The sequence below is a fragment of the Paramisgurnus dabryanus genome, chromosome 19, assembly GCF_030506205.2.
Source record: "Paramisgurnus dabryanus chromosome 19, PD_genome_1.1, whole genome shotgun sequence".
Classification (NCBI taxonomy): Eukaryota; Metazoa; Chordata; class Actinopteri; order Cypriniformes; family Cobitidae; genus Paramisgurnus; species Paramisgurnus dabryanus.
Genome location: NC_133355.1, coordinates 21,605,113 through 21,616,944, shown reverse-complemented (window position 1 = coordinate 21,616,944; position 11,832 = coordinate 21,605,113). Strand labels below are relative to the sequence as shown.

Sequence of the window (11,832 nt, the reverse complement as noted above, 5' to 3'; positions counted from 1 at the left end):
TTTCAATGGAGCCTGGACTCTCTGTACAAATGAAATGAATGTACGAGAGTCTGGTTGGACCAGGCTAACGAAGCCTCCCCGCAATATCCGATAAATATTTGCATGCTTAAAGTCTAGTGCAGGGGTGGCCAAACTTTTCCTACCAAGGGCAAAAAAACAAACCCGACCGAGGGCCATGGGCCGAAAGTAAATGTTGCCGTGTAATATTAAAATTGCCCTCATTCTCCTAATTTATAATTGTCTAATATTTAAAAAATAAATAAGCAAAAATTATTCTGTTTATGCATAACTAATGTAGTTTTATTTTCAAAGGTAACTGTGTTTTTTAATCATTTTTAAATGTCCTCTTTTGTCTGTATGCCACTTCCCTCGACCTCTCCATTATTAGCCTATAGTACCCGAGTTCGTTGGTTTCGTGGTGCATGCTATATACCTTCAAGTATGTACATTAAAAAAATTATTAACTTTAATTCCTTGCATTTAATTGCAATTTACATTTTTGTAATGTAAAAATTAAAAGAAAAATTAAAAATTCCTGGGGGGATCCGGGACTCCCTATAAGAAGTCAAAATTATACTTAGGGGGTCCCTCAGATATTTTTATTTTAGTAAAGATAATGCTGACAAACCCGTTAGTACATTTTGTGAATGAAATTGATGTCAGTTAAAATAATTTGAACAGCTTTTTTGCTGAATGATTCACTCAACTTAAACACCACTTATAGGCCTAACACATTTAGGTCCTATCTAGTCAAACTTTATATTTTGAAATGATTAATAAATTAGTTTCTAGCCTTTATACAAAAATATTTTGGGAAGTATTACATAAATCATACATTTGTGTTTACAGGTAGTAATGTGTTGCCATTTTTAGTTTGCTGCTATGTCATGTTACATGGTAGGGACCCCCCATAAGACTTGATTCAATTTGAGCACTGCTTGTCACAATGCTACACGTGATACGAATTCGCAGGCCAGACTTGAACTGCAAAATATGGTCGCAAAAGCTCGCATTTCAGGTCTGACGCTATCTTATGCATATCAGTGGAAGTCAATGAAACAAAAAGTGTAGTGTGACCGCAGCTTTAGGATAAAAACAGTGCAAAAAAAGTTTCTGTGTTTGCTGTATCCCTTCTATCCACAACCCTGATGAACCGCTGTATTGTACTGGGGTGTTAAAGGGGATATGTTCTAAGTTTGTCGTACCCACTTTTTTAGAAAAATCATCAGTGTTGTGTGTTTTGGCCACGTTGTGAATGAAATGGCTGGTTGCTGCTGGAGTGAACTTAACTGACATGCAAACATTGAACGATAATTTAATATGCTCTTAAAAATAAAGGTGCTATAAAGGGTTTGTTGCAATGATCTTTTTAAACCATACAGTCACTTCGTTTTTGAGAGTTGTACGCCTGCGCTCATTTACTGAGAACTGTTGCGTAATAGAAATAAGCAGTCATGGACTGATAAAGTTTATAACAATATGACACAGACCATTAAACAAAACACGTTTCAGTAGAACACACACAAACATCAACTTTTCGGTTCATTCATTCGCCCCTGCTGCTAATCCTTCCAAAATTACATACTGACACCTAATCTGCGTGAGGCCTTCAGGCTCTGAGAAAATTATTAAAGAATTCTCGTGGTCTGGAGAAAGTTACGCAAGATTTTTTTGGCCACGTTTCACACATACAAGTTCACACTTTCAAGCCAACAGCCAGTTTAAATAAGAAAAATTGTGATCTTTATTTCATTTCATCCATAAACTTAAAATGTACATATTTACAACGAATAACCATTACACCCTCCCGGTCAACCCATGAGGTTTATGTCACAAATACATAATTCACAGTGCAATATGAACTTTGTGCACCCGTGTCAGCTTTCTCCATGTGCTGCGTGCATGAGACAGACACTTTGCATGCCCTCCAGACTAACAGAGGCTTTGCTTATAAAGAGCCTTTCAGAAAGCATAAAAGTCGCATAGTACTATTATGCCTGCATTCAGAGGTAACAATGCGAGAGGAAGCAAAAAAAAAAAAAACAGACCTCTGTGGGAACTCTGCCCTTACAGTTATGCTACTGTACTGTTCTCTCTTCTTTAAAGTAAGAGTAAAGATACACAGACTTAGTCATACTGAACATGGCAATCTCAGTCCATTCCTCTTTTGTACACCAACACCCAGCTGTTGAGTCATTCTTGTCTTTATCTTATCCGCAATAACAACTGACCTGCAATATTGAAACCTTATGTTATTGAATGCTTGACTGGCAGGACAAAACAGATTAAGGTAAAGCAGGGTAAGGGATCTACTGAAGGTTTTTTCGTCTTGGGAAAAACTGTATTGCTTATACTGTATGTAACATCTTTGATTAAGTATCAACTTTGTCTCAGATGTTTCTCATTAAATATCCTTAGAGATCTTATTTACAATATTTACCGTATCTGTCTGTAGCTTTGTAGACTGTTTATTGGAAATCTACATCATGCATTTTTAAATCTTTGTCCTTTACCGTCACATTTATGCTTCTGGTAGTACAAAAGTGATATTTGAGTATAGCTTACAGTACCAAAAATCTTAAAGATCAATGGTTGAGATATCACTTTTGCCTTTCCTGTACAGTTTGGCAGGCTTAAGTGACAATGGCACACGATAATGCTGATTTACAACAGCTTATTCATGGATATTTTCTTGTGATCTTCAGTCCCCTTGTATTACAGGAGACATGCACCTATGGTACTATTCAGTATTCAACGAGTGAGTCAACATACATGGGCATGTTTAAAGTGGCCCACGTCTGTCCTCCCCCTCCTTTGAAGCTAATATGTTACCCCGTGAGGTTAGTCACCATGTCGACATTCGTATTAATGCCGAGTCGCAGCAACAAAAACGGTTCACTAGCACCAAAAGACTTCAAAATATACCGGCTGACTGCACGCTGTCCCTAAACCTGACACAGATGATACAGTACTTTAAGTATTCACTGAGGATACTTCTTAAAAAAAAATGTATTAGAAAATGAAACACACACACACACACACACACAACAAATACCAAGACAAGGTTTGGTCCATGTTTAAGCTACAGCATATTGTTTTTCTCAGGAGAAAAGGTCCTCGTCCTGCTCGACTTCAATCTGGGGCACTGCCTGTTCTCTGCTGTTGACTTCCTGTTCTGCGTTTCCTGTGTCCTGTGTGTTTTCGTGGAACCACGGGTGAATGAGCACCTCGGCAGAGGTGAGTCTTTCGCTGGGGTCCTTTCTGAGCAGACTGCGAAGCAGACATCGCGCCCTCATGGACAACCCCTCGGGAAGGCAGTACGTGCCCCGTCGGATCTTGGAGAAGAGGGTTGCAGGGTCCGGGTCGTGAAAGGGGTAGCGGCCCACCAGCATCGTGTACAGCATAACCCCGAGGCTCCACGAGTCCGCCTGCTTGCCTGAGTAGCTACCGCCGCCGTTCAAGATCTCAGGGCTCACGTACGCCGGGCATCCGTGCGTGTCGAACATCGAGTCGTCCTCTCCGGATAGTATACGGCAATCCTCTAGGCCCTCCAGTTTCAAATGGGTCCTGTAAGAAATACATTACGGTTAATAATGAATAGCACCTGACGGTGGATGGGATATGGCTGTAAAGAATGATCATTACAATAGCATTAAGCCTATAACACATTCAGGCACTTATTATAGTATAATGCATTTTTCATAGCTGCTTGTCTCCAGTTAAATTGCCTTTGGCTCGCATTATTATTCGCATCTCTTGCAATGTTTCAAACACAGGCAGACCCGACTGATGCTCTGTGCATGTAAAGTGTTGATGGCAATTCGAAACTTCAGTAACCGTGAAACTCCTCCCGAATCATTACACTATTACAGTGGTAAACAGATGCCGCTAATGCTTATGTAATTGATGCAGATTTAACACAGTTTGATCCCAAATAATAACACGGCAAGATGTTGGAATTAAATTCGGATAAGGACCAAGCAATTCATCATCACACTTTGAAAGAAAAATTTTAAAGGGGACATTTCACAAGGCTTTTTTAAGTTGTGAAATAAATCTTTGGTGTCCCCAGGGTATGTATGTGAAGTTTTAGCTCAAAATATCATATAGATAATTTATTACAGCATGTTAAAATTGCCACTTGTAGGTGTGAGCAAAAATGTGCTGTTTCCTTTTAAATGCAAATGAGCTGATTTCTGCACTAAATGGCAGTGCCGTGGTTGGATAGTGGAGATTAAGGGGCAGTATTATCCCCTTCTGACATCACAAGGGGAGACAAATTTCAATGACCTATTTTTTCACATGCTTGAAGAGAATGGTTTACCAAAATTAAGTTACTGGGTTGATCTTTTTCACATTTTATAAGTTGATAGAAGCACTGGGGACCCTATTATAGCACTTAAACATGAAAAAGTCAGATTTTCATGATATGTCCCCTTTAAAGTGATAAGGAAGAATTGTTAAAAGCATAATCAAAAATAAATTTGAATAAAATGGAATTTAATTATTGAAAAAACAATACACACAAAGAGTAGGGATGTGTAGAAATTTGTGGATGCCAGGTGGTCCAATAATAAAAAAAAAATGCTTAATTGTTTTTACATATTGGAGAAAATACACTGCTGGGTTAAAAGTTACCCAATACATTGCAAGAAATGATTTCTTACTTAATATTTTTGTCTTGTTTTCAGTAGAAATATCTAAAAATACTTAAATTAAAATGATTTTTCTTGATAAGCAAAATGACCTAAGATAATAAGTCTAGTTTATAAACAAAAAATATACAATTTAAGTGAATTTGTGCTTAAAACAAGCAAAAATATCTGCCAATGGGGTGATAAAAATTCTTAAAGTAAGAAAGTCATTTTTTGCAGTGTACTGGGTTGTTACAAACACAACTCTGTTTTTTTTTAACCCAACTGCTGGGTTTTGTCCAACATTTACCCAGTCTGCGTAAAAAAAGTAACCCATCATTTTTAGTGTTCTGCATAAATGCTCTGCATGGGGTTTTGTGGGCCTGTCAGTGATGGATTCTGTATCTCAATACAATGTGCATTGCTACTGTAAATACAGCCATGTTTGAAGTCTTTTATTATGCATTGAGCCGAACTAACTCATGTGCTATTTGTGTACGAGTGGTCTGATCCTCAGTCTATACATACTATAGAACAGGGCCTTGTCTAATTATGGCCCCCATTTAAACAAAAGCACGCACGGAAGTTTCCACAGCGTGCGCACAAAATAAACACGCTTCATCTCTCCAGTGCTCTCTAATGTAATCCTGCCGACTCTCGGCTAAACTTAGCTCAATTTCCAGTGGGAGATATATCCAGTACTACTCTAGGAATATCCCTGTGCACATTAACAGTAAGACTTTATGACCCATGAGTATACATCTCTGTGTGTGTGTGAGCTGGTATCCCTCAGTAAAACATGAGCTGCATGGTATTGTGTTTCATCACCGGCTATCAGCCACAGTTTGGGGGGTTGCGGATGACACAACAGCATTTTACCAGAGGTGGAGAGAATGAGTCATAGCCCTGTGTGTGTGTGTGACTGACACAGAGACTGAGAGTCAGGACAGATACGAGTGTGGTGCAGGTCTGCTGTGTTCTCTCTGCACCTGTGTCTCATGCTCACGGCATCTGCCTGTGCTTCATTATACCCTATGAACGCCACCGTTACATCCGTGACACATGAACACAGGCCCTGCCCAGCCTGTGTGCGTCTGTTTCACAATCAAACAGACACATTCCAGGTAAGCCGGTCTCTTTGTGAGCGTATCTCAGCATAATCGATGTTTCAACGATAGTCGCCTGATGCTTATCATCACTGCGTTTTGCAAAAGTTATTTCAGGTATGGAAACATCACGTTTGTCGAAATGAAAAGATGGAGTACACCAAAATGCTGTAATGTAGGACTTTATGCCGCTCGTTGCTGCCTGTCACATTATTAATATATATCTGATTATTACAAATGATACTGATAAAATCATTTATCTTGCTTCTAAAATTGCATACTGTATAATACATGACATCATAATTTAAATACATTTTAAACAAACATTTACATTTATGCATTCTGCAGACACTTTTATCCAAAGTGACTTTGAGAGTGCATTTAATATATACATTTTTTATCAGTACGTGTGCTCTCTGGGAATTAAATCCATGACCTCCCAGATGCTAATGCAATGCTTGTTTCCATTATATATCTGTATGTGAGCTTAGGACAATCATAAAATGTAACCATAAAATCATTAACTTCTCTATTTTGCCTATATATAGTACTTGACTACAGGAGCAGTTCTCAATTTTAGTCCTACAAACAGTTAATCGCCTGTTTATCCGGTTGCATAGAGTTAAACTATTATAGACATGTCACATCAACGTATTAATTGTTGCATGACATGGCTATTGCAAATTTGCACTACTTTATAAGTCAGTGTGAACTCTTAACAACAACAGGAACTTTGCAGCTTTCTGGTCCGCACAAATGTCAGCATGCCCTGGTCACGTCTGTGCTACACGCGTTTGTCACGACAGGCTGTAACTCTGCCAATGTTGCACTGTCCTAATCATCTCAGTATCATCACTATTTCTTTGTAGTGCCTAATCGAAACCATAGGGACACAGAGGACACAGTGCAACACTGACCCTCCTCACCTTAAAACAATGCTGCATTCAGGATTGAAGTATTGCATCTGTACGTACTGTACTGTACATGATTCTGAATGGTGAGTGTGCGTTGCTATGACTCATCTCGCTGCACCCGTTGCCTGCTATAAAATGATTCCTCTTATACTATTCACATTTTCACGCAATCATGCACATGGCCAAAGGTCAGCATTTAAAATCTTGTCCTGGAAATGACAAACAAAAATCTACATGACTGCAGATGGGGTGTGATTTGAATTTAATATTGGACACAATAGGTGTCTGATTCCATCTAATACTACTGCAAATGCTGCAAATGTATGCCATTTGCATTTTATACATAATTCCCACACCTAGGACTTTCATTTCTACAGAACAGATGACACAGATTCAGAGATTAAATAACCAGGGCTGTTCCTCTTATGAAGAAATATGAGTAATTTGAGTGCCATGAGTTTGTTCCTTTGAATCTTTAGGGAACCGGCACCGATCACCTGCGATGTGCCACAAAGCCAAAGGGAAGCGAGAGTTAAACCAGAATTATTTTCAGAACTGCATTGATGTCACAGCATCGAGGTAACGCACCTGACACGACCCACAAGATTTCAGATCTCAAACTTGCACATGTATTTATATGTATATAACAATCACTCTTACCTTTTTACATCTGAGAACACAACCTTGCGTAGCTTAAGGTCCCCCAAAACAACGCCGCCCTGGTGGCAGTGGTTCACAGCCGATGCCACCTGGTAGAAAAGCTTTGAGGCCAGGTCTTCAGAAAGCCTTTTGCTGCTCTTTACAAAGGTGTGCATGTCTCCAAAATCTTTCTCCTGGAACACATAGGCCTTGCTCTCTCCAAGAACTATGTCTTTGATCTGTGCAATGTTCTTATGCCTTGACAGCATGCTGTAGGCTCTGATTTTCTCCTGGTACTGGCCCATATTAAACACCTGCAGATGGCAATAAAAATAAACTTGTGAAAGATGGCTACAATTTTGACCTGATAAAATCAATTATGAATTATGAACATTCACCATAATGCTTACGGTTAGATTTTCTTTACAGAATGTTTAAATCAGCACATTTGCTTCAATGAAAGTCAGTATTTAATGCTTGTAAGCTCAATAGGATTACATGTAATACTATAAGATGAATACTACATTTAGACCTTTCATATTTGAGGCTGGTGCATTTATAGTACCTAGCCTAAACTGACTACAATATTAAACTTACAGATCATTTGGATTACCCTTGCTCCCCTGCCCCCCAAAACGTACAGGAATAGAAATGCTTTAGGTGTATTAAAAATGTTAAAACTCTTCAGTTTATTTCATAGCATATATTTAAATATATCGGAGGTCGTACAGTGCATGCCCCTAAGCCATTTGTTTAATATTAAATGAAAATATTTACATATATTACTTGTTTAAATCAAACATAAAATAATGAATAGGCTAAATAAAACTTAGTCTGCTTAGAATCTTAAGTAAACTTCATATGCACCTAACTACTAAAGCATGCTAAATACCATGTTAGTTCACATCATATTTGATATTTAAAATACAAAATAAAGTTGTTTACCTTGCAGACCAGTTCTTCTCCCGTGTCCATATCTAAAGCGCTGTGCACCCCCGGTCGATCGGTCAGGGGCACCAGCAGAAACTGGCCGATGTGAGCGGGACACTGATGGGTTGGGCTGACGCTCAGAGGCGCTCCGCTGACCGGAGATCCGGGTGATGAACCCAGCAGACCCGCATCACCCGACGACTCGCTGAGCCTGGGACATTTCGCTACGGGCTCATCTGTGTCAAAGCGCTTGTGTCTGTGTCTTCCCGGAATAGGATTATGAATCCAATGCACGCTCATTTTTTTTTTAAAAAAAAACAAGAGTTAATGTAAACACGAATATTTTGTAACAGAGAGTCCGACTAATCCGACAAATTGCACATGAAAGATCCCTGCCCCGCTGCAAAAGGAAAAAAAAGATCCTAGTTGTTCATCAATGGAAGCGTGAAATGCAAAAAAGTATCTGTATCGTATATTTGCTCATCCATTATTATTCAGATTTTTTGCTTTTGTCTTCTCGTGAGAATACTGAAGCCCGGTGCTGTATGAAGCAGCTGTGTCGTGTGAAATATTGCCGGTATGGATCTCAGTCCGTCTCATTCAACTACTGATGCTGTTGTCTGAGCTCTACTATCGGCTGTAGCGATGTCCGATTCACAAACGAATCGTTTTTGTGAACCGATTCGTTTTAAAGATACATTCGAATCGTTTCGCCAAGCTAAACAGCTCCACTGCAGTGGAGGCTTTTAAACTTTTAAAATTTTTACCAAATAAAGCAATTTAGAGCTTAGTATGTCTAGAAAGCATTTTGTTAAAATAATATTTGAACTGAAATCATTGATCTTGTTTTTAAATAGTTCAATTCACGATTTTACATTTCCTTTTGTGTGTAAGTGTATTAAATGTTTACGATATGCAAAATGTACAAACACCAAAGTAAACGATGACGCGAGTTACCGTCTCCACCGTAAATCTCTTTTCTTAGATTGTCGGCAACAGTTTACTTGATTGGTGATGTAAACAAGACCGACATGATCATACATGGTAAGGAGCGTCACATTTCCGGCTGACGTCAGAGGTATTCAGACCAATCACAACGTACTGGCCAATCAGGGACAGTTTTGTACAAAATCCGTGCGTTTCAGGAAGAGAGTGAAATCGAGAGCTACAAAAAAATGTACGGTATGTGGAAAATAATGTGTTTTTTAACCATAAATCACGCGAACACATTGTATTATACCAAATAACGTTGTTTTTAGCAATTGAAAATGTGCTTTTAAGCTAATTTTAACAGCGGTTTGTCTTACTTGAAGTCATCATGAGGCCCTCTAGTGGGCACCGGGGGCCTAGTTGAGAAACATTGTATGTGAAAACCTTAGGAATTAACCTGTGTGATTGGTGACGTTTTTAAACGTAAAGGATTTTATAACAAATTATTGAGCACAATTTAAAATAACTGATTTATATTAGAGTTTAATTTTATTACAAACAGTCGTTCAATTTAACGTGAGATCTTTGGGGACACCTCTAAATAGTGATGACTAAAATACTCAGTGAATCAGTTCAAAACAAAGCGTTCGAACAAACCGATTCGCCTAAAAGAATCGGACTTCCCAATGCTGGAACTCCGCCCGGTTTGGACTCTCTAGTGACACATTCATTGCAGTCTCGACGATTGAGCAATCGCCACATGCCATTCACCTTCCTGAATGTTAAACAAGTTCATTTGTTGTTTAGCAACAGTCAGATGCACGCAAATTGTTTAAGTAAGGTGAAAGTAAAATTGCAGCTTTGAAATTCCTTTAAACTGTGTATTTGCACAAATTAGTCTAAATGTTTCGCATGATTAAATCCAAGGACGTTAATACATTCATATTTTTCATAGTGCTTCATGAAAACACATGCTAGACAATGATTTACTTTATTTCGACATTCAGAGTAGCCTATTACAGTCTGTGTTTAGTGAGCTGCTCTATGTGTGCTTATTTTCTCACCACCAGTAGCCTATGTTTAGAAGTTAACATCTTCCTGACAACGTGTCAACCTATATGACATAATGGCCTCACAAAAAATGCGTGAGGAATGGGGGAAGTACTCTATTATTTGCAGTTCATATTTGTTTATGTGCTGATGAGTCATCAGCATAAAGAGAAAGACAGGGAGTGGTGGTGCCTTTTGTAGAATAACCATACAGTAGATCTGTATCGCAAATAAATGCTTGTTTATTTAAAACAAAACGAGAATGTATATTATAAAGCAATCTTGCGAAACTGCAAATGCATGTGACTCACAAAATCAATTTGAGCGACTAGCTAGGAAATTGTGTGACCACAAGATGTGGATCAGTGCTTTGTAATCGGCTACATATGCTTTTATGTCTTACAACAACAGTCACTATATTGGAATTTTTGTCTCGCTTTTATTGGTTGTCCCTGCTCTTAATTTGTAAGGAAATGAAAAAAAAACACCTGTTTCACCAACACTGTAAAAATGCAGCATTTTGTCAAATCAACATATATTTTTATGTTACTTTAACTTAAAAACTAAATAATTTTTTTTATAAGTTATGTCAAATTATTACAGGTAAAACTGAAAACAGTAGGTTGAATTGACTTGTAAAACCAAGTAATTGGTTCATGCTGCATTTTTTTTTTTACAATAAAGAGCAAAGCAGCCTTTATTTTTAAATGCTTCAAATACCACAAATTTATCCAAGTGTAATTTTTTTTAATAACAAAGATAAATAAGTGTTTTGTGGACTAGCGATCAAAGTCTAAAATAAAATGCAAGCACATGCCCAAAAAATTTGATGGATGCTTCTGCATTCACTGTCAATATTTCATAACAAAAGGAAAGTTCATGCTGTTCCAAAAAATAAGTGTGTAATACTTCGGAACGCGTTGTCCTCCTGATTCCCTGAATTTGTGACATAATAGATGCCTCTGTGTTCAGGTTTATCAAACATGGTCAGGTTGAGTATTTAACATTAAAAGAATGATTATATTTAGTTACCGTGTTTCCATTGACAGTCGAATATCTGTGTGATGACTCAGTGTCTGATGTGTGTGGTTGTCATGCAGTTAAGCAGGAACAGAACAGGTTTTCTGCGCTTCCTCTCCCTTTAGAGTAAAACACCCGGCTCTCAATGAAAAAATATATCTACTTCTGCTTTGTTATGACATAAACAGGTGTCACAGAGACCACACTTGATGGTATTTGTGTTATGTTTGCATGTGATTTAGAGAACATGGATATTTGAGGTCATTCTCGCTTGTGGGCCCTGCCAGAGCTTTTTTCCACTGTAATTAACTGACTCATTGCCAGTAGCAAAGGCAAACCGAACAGATCATACTGTACACTACAAAATCAGCTAGGAACAGGTGTAAATTCTCCATAGACGGATTTTATCCACTTCATCTACTGAGACCAAAGCACGGGCTATTTAAAAACACTGGTGAATGCTGCATCGTAATTGGGCTGAACTTTAACAATGACAGTATGACTGTCAATCAATAGTGATCATAGTGCTTTAAGTATTGAACATGGTTTAAAAGGTGTAAAGTCAACCAGTCATATATAGGCTTACAAGAATAACACTTTAAAGTTCCT

General features: G+C 38.2%; 1 protein-coding gene across 1 annotated transcript; it reads right to left on the bottom strand.

Annotated features, from left to right (window-relative positions):
* Positions 1-1,715: 1,715 nt before the first annotated feature.
* On the bottom strand, positions 1,716-8,851 carry trib1 (tribbles pseudokinase 1). Its single transcript, XM_065292795.2, has 3 exons — positions 8,239-8,851; positions 7,315-7,607; positions 1,716-3,567 (listed from the first exon to the last, which is right to left on the bottom strand). The coding sequence occupies exons 1-3, from the start codon at positions 8,521-8,523 to the stop codon at positions 3,102-3,104; spliced, it is 1,044 nt and encodes a 347-aa protein (XP_065148867.1). The 5' UTR covers positions 8,524-8,851; the 3' UTR covers positions 1,716-3,101.
* Between the last annotated feature and the right edge of the window lie 2,981 nt (positions 8,852-11,832).

What these genes read in the sequence shown, in the direction of transcription:
- trib1 (XM_065292795.2), bottom strand. Translation starts at nt 8,523, where the DNA reads ATGAGCGTGCATTGGATTCATAATCCTATTCCGGGAAGACACAGACAC. An exon ending in GAGAAGAACTGGTCTGCAAG is followed by an intron (nt 7,608 to 8,238) that starts GTAAACAACTTT and finishes TGCCATCTGCAG; the next exon opens with GTGTTTAATATGGGCCAGTA. An exon ending in GTGTTCTCAGATGTAAAAAG is followed by an intron (nt 3,568 to 7,314) that starts GTAAGAGTGATT and finishes TATTTCTTACAG; the next exon opens with GACCCATTTGAAACTGGAGG.